Below are 20,034 nucleotides of genomic sequence, written 5' to 3'. Positions count from 1 at the left end.
GCACAATTATCTTGAAACAAGCTTTATGTACAAAATAGATATCATGCAGTAAAAAGCTCCAACCAGCTATAGAGTTAGACCTCCATACCATGTACTAACTAGCTCGTTTCTATCAAGCTGTAATTGGCACATGTAGCTGGGAACCCTGTCACTCTCAGTCCCAGCGTCTGCAGAGCCTGGGTCCTGGCAGCAGCCTGCAGATTCTGGAGCCTTTAGATATTAGTATTTGGTAAAGATAAGACTTAAGTGGTTATAAAGAGAATGGAAACACTTCTTATAAACTAATCATTCATTTGTATGTTTATCGACACCTGAGTTCAAGGTTTTGTGTTCTCTTGGTGCCTATATTAAGAAATGCAGTTTTGTTCCATCTTATTTGGATCAGTGACTGGAATGAATCTACTTTCGTGCATGGAACAACCTATTCTAGCTATTGGCATGGGTGTTGATCTGTTCTGATAACATTGACAAAGATGGGCGCAGAGGCATGCACCTGCACTGATTTATTGGGGGGGTTTTTTGGTTGTTTTTTTTCCACAACTGGTATGAAAACTAGAAACATTGCGGTTCATCTCACCCCAGTCCCGTTGCCTGTCAAGCAGACATGCATATATTGGAGGGTAAAACCATTGGAAGGAGCAGAAGTGGAGATGTGTTTTGTGGGGGGAGAAAGCTTCTCGGGCTTGGTCTGACAGTGGAAGAAAACAGGTTGCAGTCTATTGTGAAATAACTGCTTTGATGTAGAGGAAGATGCTCCCGCACTGGTAGCTCAGCATACGTTTTTGTGAGCAAGCCATCATTCACCTAACATTATTCACCACATATCTAGTAAGCACTCTCACACCGGTCAGTTGATATCATAACGTGACAAAAAATCTTGGGATGATAATAAGCATCAACTACAGATGAGTGGTTCTTAGAGTCATCCAAATTGTAAACAGCATCAGACTAATACCCAAAAGAAAGGAAAAAACAAATGCATAATTATAATGCTGTGAAATGCAGACAAACACGTAGCTTGAAGTAATGCAGTTTTAATAGATAGTCTGAAATGTCAACTTTTTCTTTGTGCCTCTTTGAATGTGAAGATTCTGCAGCAGTAGTCAACATCTCCTTTTGGCTCTTTCATCTTTCAGGCTTGAAGATCTGCTCTTTGTTCTGTTCTTTACATGTTTCGTCCTTATTTTTGTCCTATGTATAGCAGTCCTATTTCCTCTGTGGAAGCTAATAATTTACAAGTGAAATGGAAATTCATAATACAAATTAAAAAATAGGAAGCTATTCAGGTTTTGCCAAGTATAGAGGGATATCTAAATTCATCTCTCTTGTTTTCCTCCCTGCCCCCCTCCTCTCCCCCCCATATTTGCTACTACTGCTGATGGTAATGTTTTTGTAGAAAGCTTAACGTACAGTTGGGGTGCTTGTATTATTTCCTTTCATGAACAGGATGGGTTTTTTAAATGAAAATATTTGTCATCGTTTTGTAGAACAGGTTTCATCATCCAGTGAATAACAAGTAATGACATCAGTTGTGTCAAGAGAAATTAGTCTTTTCATCGTCTTGAATTTTACTTCTAATTAATGTTGTGCACGGCCTGATTTTTATGCCGTATGAATCATTAGATTTTGCTAAATGGGGCAGTCTCAGGTTTATTCCTCAGCCTTTTTATTCTTAAGAGTGAATGAAGAAACCAGGCTTACTTGCAATGTTTTATGTGAGAAATTCTACACAGAATCTGTTAATTACCATTTTGAGTTTCCTGGACTTTTGGCCTTCCTAATGGCTCAAAATTGCTCTGTAAATACAAATGTTACGGTTTTTCAGGAGCTTTTCTGTTCACTTCTAAAAGCTTTCTCCATTCCTTCTGCAATGGCACTTGTCTCATATGACTCCATCATATGCACTTTGGAAATTATTTTTAATGAGTGCTCTCAGCTCTTCTGCCAGCCAAGACATCAGTGTGTAGATGCTTTGATTTTCATCCCAGTCCTTCTTGGAATGTGCGTAAAACATCAGAAGCAGCTGTTCACAATGAGGGTCGGTCTCTTTCTTTAAGTCCTTTCTGATCTCCATTCTCCCATTCAGTTTTCAGTCGTATGCTGGTGACAAGTATCCTCTCCCCTATTTTCAAAACTTATTTCGTCCCCTGTCCTTGTGTGAAGATCACTTCCTGCATGCCTAGTCTTTCAGTGTAAGATAGGGCAGTAATTTGGGGCGTCATATCACCCAGTTATTACGAACAATTAATTTTGCTGAACTGCCAGTATTAAAATCAGATGCATGCTTGTTTTCTATCTCTCTCTGCCATTTTTCTTGGTGTTTTTTTCTTTTTGTATTAACATCTGGCTCTTTCAGATTTTGTCTTCATAGATTTCAGATATTTTGTCCCCATATTTTGCTTGCAGCTTGTGTACAATACTTTTTTGCCCCAGAATTACTTAAATGGAACATATGTAAAATAAGGTAAATAGTACTGTAAAAGTAGAAGTGCTCATTCATCAGTGATTCTCCTTGTGTATAGTGAACTATCACTTTCATTGAAATCTCACTAATTTTTAAGCACTCTGTAAAGACACAAAATTACAGTTTGAAATCCCAGAAGGTAGCTGTATTGAGTTTAAATATTCTCTTCTTACCCACACGGACCTAAGCCTAAACAACGCGTGTTGCACAGTGAAATCTGTCTTAAAGCGTAGTGTTGGCAGGGATGATCAAGTTTATACGGTTATGAATTTGGGGATATTTTTAAATGACCTTTTAAAATACTTGAACAAGAAGTGATTTTTTGTTGTAGCCCTTCACTTTGTCTCTCTCTTTTTTTTTTAAAAACCCCATCAAGATAATTACATTGCTAGCTTATACAGATCTTTAATTTACAAAATACAAAACAAAGTTTTTATCTCAGGTTTATTCTTAAAACTTTGGACCAGACTCTTATAATCATGGGCTTTGTCCTTAAAATATGAGACCTCTTTTTTCTTTGTATTTATATCTTTTGATCTCAGTCCACAATCACTTTGGAAACTTGGTACTGAAGTCTGGCACATTCTGTGGTTTATTTTGAATTCTTGCAATTTTATTTTCATTTGTTGGGAATGAGTAAGATTCCCTCATATTAAATGCTATATAGGCCTGTGGTTTACTTTAAGTAACACGTATATGTTTCTTTAACACCTGAAATTCTGATTGCGATAGAGATTTTGTTTTTAGCAGTACTGTTCTTCTGAACTTTCTCATCAGCACTGTTATTTAAGCAGTCCCATCAGATATGTGTTTTAGACAAGTTGGACTGGTAAATGTTCAAGTTAATAAATGCATTTATTTTTCTGGTGAAAGGTTTTACACATTAATTTTAAAAATGTGTATATAGTTTCACAAACGTGGAAATATATATGCAATTAAATATAATTGCATACTAAATGTAATTCAATAATAAAAGGTAAAAACACATCAAGTTGTATCTCTCATACTGTGCAAGAAGCAGGGCCTGTAGGGCAATACATCATTGCACCAAGCAAGTTGGTACTTCTACTTCTGATTTTTCATTTGCACTTAGTAGGAATTCTTTTAAAGAAAGCATAAAATTGTGACCAGTGAAGCCTTGAAACACAGCTTTGGTCAGCCCATTCTTGGCAAATAGCTGTGAGAACAAAACTGATAAATTTTAGGTTTGTTGCTGGTGAGCGCAATTTGCTTGTTTGAGTTCATCTATCAAGGAAAGGCACAAATTGAGTATATCATGGCTCAGTGCATTAATTTGTGATTAATGAGAATCCATATGTAAATTAGATATACCCTTCAGGCCCTAAAAATTGCTGGTGCAGACTTAGATATTAGAAGTTTGGATACCTCTGTTTAAGCTTTTTGTGTGCAAAATATTTTCTGCAACTGTGAATTTAATTTAAATAGTTAAGCTGTGTTTAAGAATTAAAAAAAACAAACAGAAAACCCAGGCTATTCTTTACATTGTCAAATGGGATATTGCTCTAGATTTGTCATTTATATAGATCATTAGTTGGAAGAGGCTGGGATGATGGTTCTTTGTATTTCTTGGGACTTTAAATAGCACTTACTTTAAAGATGGATTAAGTATAAATTGACAACAGATTTTCAGCTGAGTGCAAACTTGTTGCACGGGTTTATAGCTTGTAGCCATGTTGACCTAAAAAGCAGAGACGGACAAAACTTTGGGGTTTGTGGCAATATCTGATGCCTCTCCGCAGCCTAATCTGCATGTTCACAGAGCAACTTTTTTACAAATGGACTTTGAAACCCAGGGGAACTTCACCATCCTTTACCTTCCCTGTGCCAGATGAAGTTTCTTTTCTACCTAGGAGAACTTTCATAGTCTTTGAACTCTCCTCTCCCTGACGAAGGGTGTTTTGGTCCTGAAAGCTTGCAAAAAAAGATTTTTTTTTTTTTTTTTTTTTTTTGCTACAGTTTAGTTGGTCTAAAAAAAGATACCGCCTCAAGCCCAAGAGTTTTGTTTGCTGCAGCTTGTTGCATAGAATTCATTATATAATGTAGAACCTGATTTTTTTCCTCCTCTTCTAGGCTGCAATGTATTAGGTCAGCTCCACTGACTCCAGTGCCTTTTCCCTGACAAAAAACCAGCCCTCACATAGGAAAAACCTTAAAGGGTTCTGCAGCAATTAGCCTTGAAAAGCAGAGAACTATTAAAAAGGTTAAAGCCCCCTAGAAATCTGATGATGAATCTCTGTCTTCCAGCCTTTCTTTAGATAGTCTTTGAGCTGTGAAGTCCTTTAACATTTGACAGGATTTTTCAGCTGGGGTGAAAAAGCATGAGTGGAGTGGCAGAACTTCAGCCTAGGATAATTCAGCAAATGAGGTGCGGCATTAATGTAATTGAAACCCAAATCTGAGTCATCGCCTCAGTGAGAAGTGTCAGGGGTTACTTTCACTTTTACAGCTCTTTTGGCCCAGGTGTTGGGATTTGTGGGTGTTCTCAGGCTACGTTTTCCATTTTTTCTATAGCTTTTGTCAAATTGAAATTCTGCATCAAACTTCTTTGTGCTTGAAGGGGTATTTGACTTAGAGCCTTTTTGCCTGCATGGCAGCACCTTGCGTGCCTACGCCAAACAGCTCCCACATTCATTATGTGAAGCATGTGGGTTTTCTTAATTGATTGCTTAGTGAAAGGGTGCCTGTCTCAAACCATTAAAATATTCCTGATCAGAGATAAGCCCGGCAATTTAAAAAGCTTCATTTCTGCTTGCATGAGGAATGTAGTCCTCAAAGGATTAGGAGGTATCACAGATCGAAGGTTTACAGACCAAATCTTAGAGTTAATTTCAGGAGTCAAAAGCCCCACGACCTATCTCTGTACATTGGGTGTGTTAACACACAGAGTATAAAAGGATCCTACTTGGTCCTACGGCAGGATATATTCATTTAAATTAGCCTAATGATAAGGCATCCTGGGATAATGGCATGCTGTGATGTTTTTCTTCCAGTCCTCCTTAATTCCAATACCCATCCTGGTGTCAGTGCTTTTGTTTAGCTCCTGTTTATAATATTGATACAGTCCTCCAAAAAGGCCTTTGTAAAGTATATTGCAGTCCTGAGAATTGTAACACACTTGAGAACACAGATGGAAGTGAGGAACAGCCCATTATTCTGAGATCAGGAGATCTGTCTTGTAAAGACAGGCAAGATAAATGCCTTTTTTATTATTTCAGTAAAATTGCATAATAATGGTATTTGCTCTGCCTGGTAGCATAAAGATGAAGCAGGTCCTTTAAGGAGGTAAATGTTTAATTGTGTGTGTGAGACATAATTTTCTAGTTGCTTTTCTCTTAATTCAGAGTTGTGTAGTAAGTGTAAGTAGTGTCATACCCCTAAGTAAAGGGCTACTGATCCATTTTAACATTTTGTCTTCCTAGATTTCTTTGAAATCTTTTTCCAGTTGCCATTCGCCCAAAGGTTTTTCAGGGCCGGTTTATTTCTAGCACAAGGAATATATAAAGCAGGCCATTAAATATTACAAAATAGGCTCTCAACTAGAAGTTAGTAATTCAGGGCCATATGTCTAAGGTTTTTTGTTTGGTTTGGTTTTTAACCAAACCCTGGTTTTGTATACTTCAGGTCACAGCTCGAGAGAGCTTTAGGAGGCTTCCTTGCCCATTAAAGTAGGAGCCACTTAAGATTTGTCTTGTTAAACACTCAAAACATGGGGAATCCAACATCACAGTCATTCTTGAAATTCTTGTCCCTGGCTACTGGGAGTACATGTAAGGTCAGTAATCACAATGCAAGACAATGCCTGATCAGCTGGGAAAATGAAGACAGGTGCTCTTGTCCCAGTGAATGGTTCTGTTTAATTTTTGCTCTGGAAAGGTATTTGGTATCTTTTCATTTTAACCCCCTTTTGCTGGCTAGTCTTTTCTTCAGTGCAGATTTGAACTGCCAGAACAGTAACTTTCACCTGCTGCAGTGGGGGAATCAACTGGATGTGTAATGCACATAGCAATTACCATCCCTTCCCACAGCTTATAAAACACCACTTGTGTTTCAACCTCGGAGTGCTTAGGTACAAGCCTTGGGCAGCTGGAAATAAGGTGCAGCGATGGGAGGGAGAGAACCTAGGGGGTCTGGAGCAGTTCCAGAGCATAAAAATTATTGTAATGGAAATTACAGCTCTAGTCTGCATAATTGTGACATTCTCTACTCTGCTGAATCCTAATTAACACAGGGATTTTCAGATCAAAGGAAGATTCAACTGTTCAGGAACATAGAAAAGATATGCCTTTGTATAGAAAAGTGCAAAAGAGATTATTAGAATAGTTATATATATGTAACCATGGAAGTGTGAGCATTTTCAACCTATTTATAACACATACAGCTCTTTGTATGTTTTTTTGGTTGGTCTTGAAAATACTAACTAAATTACAGTAATTTAGCCAATAAACAATTAGCATGCATCCAGTGCATGCATAACAATGTGCTTGCATCCAGTTTTAAGATTATTAATCTCATGTCATCAGTTGAAGTTTTCAGTTTTCATTTCCACGTGGTTTCGGATTCTTCGAGATACAGGTAAATGTTTTTCTGATCCACTCCAATTAAACAGAAGTAATCTTAATGCCTTTGTTGGTTTGTTTTCACGAAAAGTACTACTGAAATTATTTTTCTTCTCACAAGGTCGATGCGTACAGCATCTGCTGCAAAGATTGCTTATTTGCTTGAGCTTTGTAGTCTTTTATAGTGGGTTTTTTTGAGTTGAGGCTGCAATAAACACCGAACTGGTTATTCGAATGGGTCATTCATTGCTAAAAGGCGAAGAGACAGGAGGAAGTAAAAGTTTCATTTAAAGTTGATGGAGGATCTAAGTATGCAATTTGTATTGATTGGCCTCTGTGTTTCCAGTACCTGGCTTTAAAGCTTTAATTTGTTCAGGTGAATGATAAAACCTGCAACCTCCGCCCCACCCCACTCCCGGCACCACTACTCTCCCAATCGGACACCCAGCGTGTGGTGTTTGTTCCAAATCAGGGTTGGTTACACTTAAAGAAGGGGCTTGTTGCTTCATGGATTATCCCAAACATGAAAATGCTGGACTGCTTTTCATTGCATCATTTTCTCTTCCCCCGCATCCCTTGTGCCTTGCTCTGAATGATTTCAGGCTGCTTGAGGCAGTGTCACTATTAAAAAAAATCCACGCGAGTCTGTCATCAGCACACCGATTATTTATGCCAGATGCCATCAACGTAATTCAGTCTTTTTAGGATTTTTATCCAGTAGATCTGCTTATACACCCACAAAGCAGCCTGCATAATCTGACAATCTGTTGAAGTTTTCAGGGTTTGTCTTGCCTCCACACTCTGTTCTCACAATATTCACCTGCTTTGAACAAGTTAGTACTTTGTTCTCATCTGTCTAGTCTACATTTTAGTAATACTTGAAAAGAAAACTGGGAGTACCACACTTGGGGAAGCAAAAATAGGCTTCAGGAGACCGTTGGGAAATCCTAGGGATCTGACATGAAGCCTCTAAATAACTTGTTCATTGTAAAGGTTTGAAATGGACCCCTAGTAAACCAATCTTCATGAAATAAGAGGGGCAGTCACATTTAACTCAAATGACAGTGCTGTAAAATGTTTATGGTCCTTGAAGCAAACTACCGTTGTAGAGTCTATGACAATGTCTTTTGTAAATATTGTAATAAAATAGCCATTATCAATTCAAACTCAGAAAGGAAACATGATTTCATAATGCATGAAACCAAGCAGAATTTCGCTACCCAAAGGGTGTTGCGTTGTGCTGCGCTACCTTCACGATAGAAGAGAAAGCAGGAGAGAGCAAAAAGATCACCAGTTTCTAATTTGTTTATTCCAGGATTTAGTGTATTAGTTCCTATTCTAGTCACACCAAACATCAATTGGTGGAAGTGTCAGGTCAGGCAGAGGGAAAATTATGGCAGGATGAAACTGATTTCTTCAGTAGCCTTGAAGTGGCATTTTGGGGAGTGACAGAACTTGAGGAAAGGAAACAGAAAACAAAAAAAGCAAACCCATAGTGCCTGACTTGCATTGTTCTTAGCAAGGCGTTCAGCAGAATTCTCTGAGGCACAAAATGATGAATGGAAAATATCTTGGGGTATGCTGTGTTTAATTGACTGTAGTCACATTTTATTCATTTAGCGCGTATTGAGCAATAACCCTTTCTATCCTTAAGGTGAGAGGCAGTTGTGTGGGCTTGCATCTCTTCGCATACAAAATATTTACTTTACAAATGGGGAAATGATTTGTATCAACTGTTTCAGTGCATTGTTATTTTGGGGGAAGTTGCAGCCAAAGTAGTCCAGTGCTGGGTGAAATTTACCTTGTTGCAATAACATTGAACTTTGAATGTCAGTGTCTATGGGGATTACTTTTTTTCCAAAGTAAACATGTCAAGTCTATCCTTTCAACCTAGAAGGATAAACTCAGGAGAAATCCTGTGTGATACAACACATTTCTTTAGAACCATTATTAATCTTTTATAGCCAAAAATCTTATAAAAAATAGTGCTACCACAGTCCCAGATTCCTGTATATGTCCTAATCACTGCTCTGAGGGTTATACAGCTCAGCAGAAACACTTGTACTGTTTGTGAAGGTTTTGAAATCAAAGAGTATAAGTAATGTGGGTTGATTATTTGGCTAGCTGTCGCATTCCTCCAGCGTTCCCCCAAAGACCTGTAAAGTACATATAGAAAGACACTTACCCAGGGCAGCTATACACATTTACCCCACATGCTTAAATGTGTTGTACTGCTCTACATACATACGTTACTCTCCAAACTAGAACAGTGCAGCCATATTTGCTTCCCTGTAGCAAATACTATGCAAATACAGTCACGTTGCTTGCATTTGGGGGTTTGAGCCATACGGTGAGTGTGAGCATGCTACTGGCATAGTAAGTTTGCAGTCTAGACACATCCTAAGTGATGTTCCCAAGGCTATACTGCAAGGAAGCAGCACCCCAGGATTCAAACTAGTTTTCTGTTCAGTTTACTGAACTGCTGTACTGATCACATGCCTAAAAATCTCTGATTCACTTGTCTCGCATTAGAAATGTGCATGTTTCTTTGGAAATTGAAGGACATATTAACAGGCAACTTTTATCTCTTGTTTCAGGGTGTCAGTAACATACCATGTCCCTTAACGACCGTCAGAACTTTGCCCACTTTAGAAGTTAAACAGTCGGAAAGGCCTTCAAGCAGAAGCAAAGATCCTCCTAGAGATGATGAAAAGGAAAAGAAGAAAAAGAAACACAAGAAAAGATCTCGGACAAGATCCCGATCACCTTCCAAGTATCATTCGTCATCTAAATCTAGATCGGGATCACATTCAAAAGCAAAGCATTCACTTCCCACTGCCTATAGAACTGTGAGGCACTCAAGGTGGGTTTGGAAGCCAAACATATTCTTTACCATTCTATTTGAGTTAACATTTTAATTTCTCTTCTGCACCTAATTATGCACATCGCAAGGAAAATGGCCGTCTGCCTAAGGGAGATAAGCAAACTGGAAGACTCAGTAAATGTACAGAATCAGATATGAAGAATGTCTTCTGAAAGATAACATTTAAATATTTGATAAATGTTGAAGCTACTAATTACATAATGGGAGAGTGAATGCATTAAGTGATGCTTCAGTTGGTCAGTGAACTGCTTGCCGGCACACTGCAGAAATGTAACCAGCTAGCATGGCTCCACCTTGTTTCCCGCTACTTCTACAAGTGGCCTAAGTCTTCATTCCAAAGGAGAGCAAGAACACCTGGAAAAGTAGCTGGAATCAGAGGAATCCACAGAGTCACTACCGTTTTGATTGCTCCTGTATAGGAAGAAGAAATACGAGATGTCCTTGGTGACCAAGAGGCACCGACAGGACAAACTGCAAGCTGGTAGTGGGATAGAGATGGAGATCAGAAACTTAAGTAACAGGGCATTGTTGCTAAGCAAAAGATGGGAAAGAACTGGAGCAGAGAAAGGAATTAGAAAAATATAGGAGACCACGTGATGAGGGTTTGAGGAGTGGGGCACACAGAAGAAGCATGAGTGGAAATCAGTTGGCTCAAATTTAATTATAAATAAGTAGATATTTAATTATGGTAACATTAATGCTATAAAATTGATTAAAGGCCAAAGCCTTTAGGAGAATTGGTACCTTAATTCATTGAAGTCAGTTAAGAGTACAGATACTTTTCTGTTTATATTACCCAATGATCATTTGATACTGTCAGCTTAGGGTTGTTGCACAATTGCAAAGGGGGAGAGGAGAAGTGTGGTTCTTGCTAAGAAAGAGGCCCCCAAACCTTGAGTTCTTTGAGTGCCAGATGACAGATTCTGTTCTTTGGGTGTCTGTGCCCCCTGCATGTATTCAGATTTGGTGTCCAGCAGAGCCATGTCTGCACCATCTTAATCCTACCTAAGCAACAGAGCAGGCCCAGCTGACCCTCAGTTCTACATCCTGTGGCTGTGAGAAACCCCTGTCAGTCCCTGCTTCTCTTGTCCACTGTGTAATTTAACGCTGTTTAGTGTTAGTAGTAATATGCTTAGTTTTCTTTAGCAGACATATATTTAAAATATCATAGATCTGTAGGTCACTTACGTTAGGTTTTTTTGCTAGAAAACACCCTCTCCCCTGCGTAAGTGTACTATTCCTGGAGCAGAGACTAAGTTATCAGGAATTAAGATAGATACATCACCCATGGGTCTAATCGATGGTTGGCACTTGTGGAAGGGTGCATTCCAAAACGTTCTGTGTGCCATTTCTTCTCAAGGCTTACCTGGAGAGGGAAAGCAATGATGCTGAAGCTTTTCCTCAGGCTCTGGGAATTGTTCAGAGAAACCTCAGCATGCAAATCAGTCCATCTCCCTCAGCACCTTGTTGAGCCATCAGCACCTACCAGGAGGCCTGTTGGTCATCATGACTTGCTCTTGGCTCAGAGATAGGCCCTTGCTGGTACTTCTACATGACTCTCTTAAGGTAGTTCATAGTACTTTTTAAGGCTAGGGACAATGTTGCCTCTTGCATTAACTTCTTGGTAGTAACTGCAGTACAGGGTACTTGAAAATGTCATGTCTTACTGTCCTCTGAACAGTGATAGTATATAAAACATTGCTACAGACCACAGATATACCAGAAGCCTAAATACCAACCTGTTTTTTCACTAAAGTAATAAGTAGTGTCAAGCAATCATGGCAGGCCTAATACTAGAGTTTCCATCAATAGAGACTTGAGGAAACTCATATAAAATCCTACAGCAAAGACCAAGAAGCAATCTTTGTGAACTCCACCCAAACCATAGAGCTTATCTGTATTAGACTCCAGATCTTTCCCCATGAAGCTTTCAGACCAAAGTGGATCTTGTCACTCAACTGCAAGCCCATCTAAGAATACCAATGAGAATGTGTAGGTGATGTGACACATGTCCTAGGAACTGCAGTCCACCAGACTTCACCTTAATTCATGGAAAGGTGGTTGAGATCAGCATATGTATCTCACTTCAGTTCTGCAACAAAATTTCCTTTTCCAGACCTCGCCTCCAAAGAGGTGGTAGCAAGACCCCTTAGTTTAGGGTTGGGTCATCCTAATCAGCTGAAAGTTCAGGAGTTGTAGTCTTCTCAGGACACAAGCCTGAACATAAATAAACAGACCTAGGACAATTTGCCAGGTATTCAAGGTTTTTTTTAACCTGTTCTTAAGGGATCAGCAATTCATAGTAGAGAATACCATACTATTATCTATTTCAGTATGCAAGGGAGTGAACAGTGCATTCTGGACTAGATCGTGCTAGCAGTTCTTTATTTACTTGATTTTTCCAGCAGTGCATCAGACTACATCAGCATAGATTTTTTTTTTTTTTTTTTTTCCCTGTGAACAAGGAGTACCGCCTTAAAGACATGGTTCTTCGGAGCGTCTTTTGCAAGTGGGGATTCGCTTAAAAGGTGAATTGTTAACAAACCACAAGTGTTCCAGAAAGTGGCATGAGTCTAGGCTCCCTGACGGATGACTTCCTCATTCCCAGGCCACGGGGATGAATGCATACCCTTCCATCAGTCCCTGACGTACTGATAGTCCTGTGGAAACTTAGGCAGGACACAAAACTGATCTAGACTGGACTAGGTAATTCTGGTAGTTGCACCTGGCAAGTCTGTTAGTACAGTTCCTAATCAAGTTACCTATTCTAGGTAATCTCCAAGGACAATGGTGAGAGATCCCATTAGTCTCCCAGGGACCCCAGCATCCTTGCAGCTGTTGGGCTTCATCCTGCAGAGAGGCTTTTTTTTTTAACTAGACCCATAGAACTAAATGGAAAAGGTTTTCATTCTGTATGTGGAAACCAGCTTTCGTCCCTCCATAGCACCAGTGTCAGCTGCTGTGGATTCTTTGCTAGCCCCTACACAGTCTGGTCTTCTGTCAGTGCAGAGACTTCATCTGGCAATAGTATCCCCCAGCTGAGCTTTTTGCAGTGTCTACCTCCTTTAAGGGATGAGATGGGGAAGCCACCTCTCCCAGTAGCCACGTTGTGTTGGCTGGGAAAGTAGGGAAGGTTCCAATTATTCAGTCTGTAGTTTACTTTCACAAAACTGGGATTGCCCTTTGCACAAAACTTGTAAGTTCTGGCCCCGTGTGGCCTTCAAATCCACATAAATCAATCTGTTCATCCCCCAGCATTGTTTCCTGACCTTAGTGTATTGATTGCAGTGTCTTTTTTGATGAAACACCTCCACATTTTCTTGCATTTGTCTAAGGGCAACTTGAATCTTTGAAGGTTATCCAAATGGGTCATGGGTAGTATAGAAGTTGATTTTTGGAAGTTATCCAGGAAGATCCCCCTAGCTGTATTAAGGTTATGGACTTTTCAGGTACCTGTTTAAGTAACACACCATATACCTGAGAGATTGGAGCAGTAACACAGAATTCAGATCTCTCACTTACCAATCAACATGTCCTGGTATAGGCCTTTAGGTTGGACTCCAGGTTTGGCGCACAGGTATGACACCTCGTATAGGATTCTCTGTTGGCAGAGCCATTCTGTTGCCCTTTGTGTCCTTGGGAGAGGGGACAGGGGACACTGAAGGGGACAGGGGCCCCAGTAGCTGCTTCTGACCGTAATAATTATAGTGTGTGGATTGTGTATGAACCAAAAATTGAATCTAGGTAAAGAACACACCTTGGGTGGGGGGCACCCTTATTGTAGGGTCAGTCATTATTTCTGCCTGTCACTTGCATTTGAGGAATGTTACCTTCTTTTCATGTACAGGCAAAGCCTACATATAACATTGATATAATTTGTAGTGTGTTGCATTTCATCCATGCAAAGGAATATATCCTAGGGTAAATGTTTAAAATTGGAGGCAGTCGATAAATTGAGGCTTGTTCTTGTGTTCTGATCCCTTCACTTGCTTTAAAAAGTCTTTTTTTCTTGAAAAGTAAACATTCAGGGCAATTTTGCCACCCTTCTTCAAGTATCTATGGATTTTCTCCAGAAAAGTTTGCTAGAAGCCTATAATGAGTGAGACTTTTGCAAGTTGTGGATACTTTATCTTACATTTCCATAGGGCTACTCTCAAAGTCCATGCCAAGGGAAAGATATTCTGCACCTGAACTAATGTGCAAAAATTGGCAAAAATAGATACCCTTCACCAAAAGTTTGTATAGTTTAATTCACGGTAGTAAGATTTCTGGTGTGTGTACTAAAACCAACACCAAAAATCAGCTCTCCCAAATACCTGCCTGGGATCATCGGATTCATTCTCATGGCTTTACCACTTGTTTGGAGACCTCTGCATAATTAGGCAAATGACTTTGTCACCATTCTCCGTGGTTTTGTGTAGCCACACATGAATATACATAGGAAACATACAAAACTTGCAGTCAGCTTTGGCATATGAAAGCAATGAAAATCTAAAATTAGAAGTTGTGGAGACAGTTCAGAACACATCGAGACAACTGTGAACAGGGCACTCGCTGCTTCTCTTGTCATTTTAGGCTAGGTGCATTGTTTTTCAGGCTTGTTCATTTACACAGAGGGTGATACTATATCTAGTTGTGTGGAGCATTTAACAGTTTGTACATTGGAAAATAAAACAACTTTCCCTCCTGTCCAAAAATACCCTTCTGCCTCCAGTCTTTGCCATGCATTAGGCTGTAAAGTATGCATTAGGAGATGAGAATCATTTGTCAGCGTTGCTGCTTTATTTAACAATGTTCAGAAAAAAATAAGTGTCCTTAAAATTACTACAAATCTTTCTTTTGTACTTTTATATAAACTTCCTCTTAAATGATTTGCATAACTACATCTTGGTGGGCTTGCATGAATAACTTGCAGTGTTGAGAAACAAGTTTGACCATAATTATGTTTATAGTTACAGATGTGACAATCCCAGTGCATTGGGAAGCCAGTGATTTTAGAAATAAAGCTAAAGCCATGCCTAGACCTCTGACTTGCTGTGCTGAGACACAGCATGTCACTCTGCTTGCTATTACTTGAATTCACAGTAGTGTAGCTAAATCCACACAACGCAGTGCTTAGGCTAACTACTTGTGCTGAGAGGCGATATGACTGCAGTTCTACAGCGGAAAACCGATATTAGTGCAAGCCGATAAAGATGGTCTGAATGTGCTATTAGGAGAATGTAGACAATATTATAATGTCACGTCTGTGGCCAGATGGTTTCCTTGCAGTCTATGGAAACACTGTTACAATGCGAAAATGATATCAGGAAATGTTTCAGTATTAATGTCAACTGAAAAAAAAATTCTCACTTGAAATAACTTACAGTCTGAGACCTAAAAGCAAATAAAACACCTGTGCAGTTGGTTCGGTAGGGAGGTCAGGATCTTTTGCATTAGTACTGCTTAATGCATTGTGTTGCGCTGTCACAGAGCAGGTGTGGCTCCCTGCACATATTTCTTCTGTCTTGTTCACCCACACGTGTCAACAAAGCATACTGCTGCTGATATATTTGTGTAATAGAAGTATAGTGTTTCCTCCTTGCATTATGTTCTAAACTACTTGTAAAGCTTAATTTGTGATGTTCAACTTTGTGCAGTGACATGAAGCAAAGGACATCATGTATTGCTTACAGCTTACATAATTCAGTATTAGTGTCTAAGATCACCACCTTGAATAACTGCTTTATTTGTACATGTCTCAAGTGAGCGCTTAATAGGAGTGTTTTATACTTTTGTTACCTCGTTTTGTTTTGTGCTAACTTAAAACTAACCTTCAGATCTCCTCCCTGTTGAGCAGTCATCAATAATTAGTTGGCATTTGGAACAGATTAGAAGTATAGTTACTGCGGAGAAAGAAACTTCTGATTTAACATCTTTAAAAAGTATGAATAATGATTCTGTTAACTAAACCACTATGTATCACTAATGTGCGCTGTTTTTCACAATTACCAAACTTTCACAGCTTTCTAACTGAATAGCTCATTAGACTTGATATATCTACACAGTAGAGATTTGTGTCTAGGGCCTAAAGCTGTTTAAACTAGTGGTATTTTAAATTAATTGTGACAGCCAAAAGAGAAGCCGCACTTCTTTCAAAACTTCTGATTAGGATATGTTGTAATTGGTCATTAAGGAGTTATGTCTTCTGAAATGTAAAAACTAATAATGACCTACTGCCACATGTTCTATATCATTTGGAGAACTTTCATTTTTGTAGTGGAATCCAAAATGTTTAGGGATCTCTGAATGAGCATTACTTGAGTTTCCATTTGATGTGTGAATTATGCGCTCTTGGTAGATATTGACTATAACTGTAAAAGTACATTGGGTATAACAGTTCCTCGAAGGGTAATTTTGTACAGTGTAAGAACTGTAGTTTAGGGTCAAATGAGGGCAGTAAAGTTGCGTGCAAGTTTGAGATGCTCTGAAAAGTTCTTATAAGATTTTTGGTTTGGTTGTTTTTTGTGCAAGGCACAAATTTGTCTGACAAACGTTCGATTTTGAAGATTCATGTAGGTTTTAAAATCTAAGTGAGAAGTGAAGTTCTATTTTAGAAGTGCAGCAGATTGTAATTGCAAAGAGTAGGTTGGTATAAATGAGAGTGCAGTGTATTTTTGTTACACGTAGCATTTTATAGGCACAGCTTTGTATATTTACATGGTACACCATTTTAATAAGGCTTAATTTTTAAGAAATTCACTTTGTAATGTATTTGAGTACATTACAGGTTGAGCTGTATAATTTGTTCTGTTCAAATACTATCAATTTCAGAACAGGCAAAGTATATTTAGCTATGTTGCTTGAAAGTACGATTGAAGCTGTCTTTTCCTCAGAAATGAATAAAAATTGTAGGGATGTGCGGTAACCCAGCTATATCAATTTTATTACTGTCCTTGGTGTGTTAACAATGAGTTCTCTGCATAACTCCTTGTTCCTTTTGTTACCGTTCTCAAATACGTATGCCTAAACCAGTCCCCAAAAGCCCTTGATATAGAAAGGCTTTGATTCCAGATGGACAAGATGAATCTAGAGCTAAGCAAAAATCTCAGAAAGCCATAAACCATACAGAATACCTTAACAGTGTTAGAGCATTGCCTTCTATTGCCTTAAAGTCTCAGGTTAAAGTGTTAAGACAAAGATATGGGTGAATTTTGGCTCTGCCTTGGAAGCGCACAAATTCTGGAACCCTCCTCTTGCACTGTTGTCAACAGTTGATCGGTGCCTTTTTTTCCCACTAAACTTCAAAGCACCATAACAAATTTGACGTAAATTGTATCTGATAGTGGTGCTCTGTTTAGTAGCATGTAATGTCAGTCATTGAAGTTTTACGCATGATGTTCTGGCTGAGAAGTTTCAAATTTCACAGTTGGTGACCAGTAAATGTAAATAATGACTGTATTAATATAAGAGTAAATCTATATTTCTGTAAAATAGATCTTGGAAGTGCAGGATCTAGGCTAATGTTAAGAGTGTGTGCATGGGAGGAGAAAAGGGACTGCAAAACAACTCGTTACAAAGCAAATGACTTCTTTTATCCGGACAGATCAAATTTAAATGTATATTTTGAATTTGAATAGAATGGAAACTCAAAATCCCCGTTTGGTGTTAATCAGTTTCCTGCTATACCTTAGTAATAGATTACTGCTTCACCACCTACTCTGCTTATCCGGTTAATGAGTGCAAGTAGTAATTAGGAGCAGGATGCTTCACTAATGGGTTAGTTTAGACTAAGCTAAATAGAATAGGTAACGGTATAATTTTTACTGTCTCAATTTCAGGAAATCGGCTAAGACCTCAAAGTAACAATCCCTTGCTTGTAAGAGTATCTATTTTCTGTTACTCCAAAACCCATTCATTCATTGTAGAGGCAGTGTCTATCCATATCCTTCCACTTCCTTTAATGTAACGTGAATTGATGCACCAAGCTTTATACTATATGGAACGTTAAAGAGTCTGTTAAACAACATGAATGCTATTAACTTTATTTAAAGGAGTACGGTGTTTTCGGAATATCTCATGCAATCTAGTTAAAATAATGATTTCATGTATTGCAAGGAGACAGCTAAGGCACTTCAAATCAGTTAAGGCCTAATGGCTAAGTCTCTTCAAGTTTAAGTGATTTGAAAAAATGTTTTAGAACCAAAACAATCGTATCACATTCATAAAAAATTAGCTAATGCCTTTTTCTTTCTGATTGTTTGGACTCTTTTTTAGGCTGGGCCCTATAAGCATGCTTTCACTAAGGTTCAGCTTTTGGTTAAGGGACTGAGCCTTTTCAGGATTCTAGTTAATACCAAAACTAGCCCATTTTATTCTGAATGTGAAGTGTGTGCCTCCATATCACAGACTCACAGCATCCACAGGGACACTGAGCATGGAACCGAGTCTGAGCAGCTCATCAATGGCAGCAGCAACAGAGCGAGAAAATTATCAGGCAGCTTCGACAACGAAAAGATTTGACTGCTGGAGCTCTTTTGAGGGAAATCCTGGTAAAATGTCAAGGTGTCTGACTGACCCCAAACTTTTATAATCTGTTTGGTTTTTTTTGTATTTTCTTTTTTATAATCCTTCTGAAAGGCCTGGTAAAGATCAGATTTCTAAGTGAAAAAGCACAGTTAAATTGCAGTACAATACTTAACTGATTCTCATTTCAGTAGGTCTTTTATTGTAATAGGGTTACGAGAAATGGCTCATGTATGTGCGCGCATGGATGCGTGTGTATGTGTATACGTATGAAGTGTGATTCAACAGAATGATTTACAGAAGTCTTGTTCATTGCAAAAATTGGGTGTTTCTGAAGGAAAAAGGATGCTCAAAGTACGTGGAATAAAATATCTTAAGTAAATAAATTAAAATTTTGAAGCAAAATGATTAGGCCTTTGTATCTTAATGGCAACAGAATTAACTGCTGCTGAGGTATTTGTTCAAAGAGGGGTTCCCCACCCCCCAGGAGTTTTTTTTATTTGCATGCATTTCTTCTTAAAAATGCTCAGGTTTTATTTCTACATACAGTTGTACAATCATTAACATTTGAGTGAGCTCTTCAGTTGATCTCTGATCTTAACTAGGCATGCTCTCTCTTTCTCTCTTTGTAGGGCAGACATTTCAAGTTGAAAGTGCTAGTGTCAAACAGGTGCTGGTCATGGGTTGTTAGTCACTTGCACCGGTGAAGGTGCTGGATAAATTTAGGATTAACCCTGCTTCATGAGGGACAGAATTTCCTGGACTTGTCAGTATCTGAGGAAACGTGCATATTTCAAAATGAAATGATAAATTGAACACAAATTGCATGTCTCCATGATGTGGCAACACAACAACACTGCTGATTTGGAAAGACAAGGTCAGGGCTGACGTGAAGATTCTCGGCTTTAAGCCAAACTGGACTTGCGCATAGCAGCAGTGGCAAACTCTGTCTCCCATGAGAGGTAACTGTTTGCACTGTGAGCACACCTCAACTGCTAATGCATACGTTGCCCTTAGCACATGATACCAAAGAAAACTGCTTCTCTTTTTGGCAGTTAAAAGCAAATTGATCTATCCTGAATGGGTGACAAACTCACGACACTGGCAAGTCTTAGAGACTAGAAATGTGATGTGTTAATATGAAAATCAAGTAGGCGTTGTAACGGCACCATAGTGGGGTTTGGTGACAACAGGTTTCCACTGAAATGAAAGTAATGAAACAAATAACAGGAATAAAAAGTAATAATAAAACTTACATTTATATTTTTTCTGCCCAGGTCACGGTCAAGGTCACCCAGGAGACGGGCCCACTCCCCAGAACGGCGACGAGAGGAAAGGAGTGTCCCAACTGCTTATCGCATTAGTAACAGTCCTGGAAACAGTAGGAAACGCACACGGTCCAGGTATGGGCACCAGTGACAAAGAACGTTTCACTTGTGCACTAGTTATGTTGAGGCTTCTTTTCAACCTTGAATGCCGAAGTACAGGCACACCTGAGAAAATGTTTCATTATAAGCACTGGCGCTTTCTGTACAGGACAAGTGCATGGGCAGAGCTCTGGGATAAACTTTTGAGGATACATGCACTTGGGACGTACCTGTGAT

The 20,034-nt window shown here is 39.0% G+C and overlaps 1 protein-coding gene across 10 annotated transcripts in view; it reads left to right on the top strand.

Annotated features, from left to right (window-relative positions):
• SFSWAP (splicing factor SWAP) overlaps positions 1-20,034 on the top strand; it is a 97,980-nt gene that overhangs the window by 68,966 nt on the left and 8,980 nt on the right. For 7 of the 10 annotated variants that reach the window (XM_090061966.1, XM_090061967.1, XM_090061973.1 and 4 more), the window contains 3 exons: positions 9,639-9,904; positions 18,314-18,469; positions 19,708-19,833. In XM_090061966.1, coding sequence (XP_089918092.1) covers positions 9,639-9,904; positions 18,314-18,469; positions 19,708-19,833 — 548 coding nt within the window. The remainder of the gene's footprint in view (positions 1-9,638; positions 9,905-18,313; positions 18,470-19,707; positions 19,834-20,034) is intronic. The other 3 variants (XM_090061971.1, XM_090061970.1, XM_090061968.1) reach the window with 2 other exon arrangements.

This window comes from Crocodylus siamensis, chromosome 9 (genome assembly GCF_052110815.1).
Source record: "Crocodylus siamensis isolate JL-2025a chromosome 9, ASM5211081v1, whole genome shotgun sequence".
Lineage (NCBI taxonomy): Eukaryota > Metazoa > Chordata > Crocodylia > Crocodylidae > Crocodylus > Crocodylus siamensis.
Note: the sequence above shows the minus strand (reverse complement) of the source record. Positions and strands in the feature narration are given on the sequence as shown.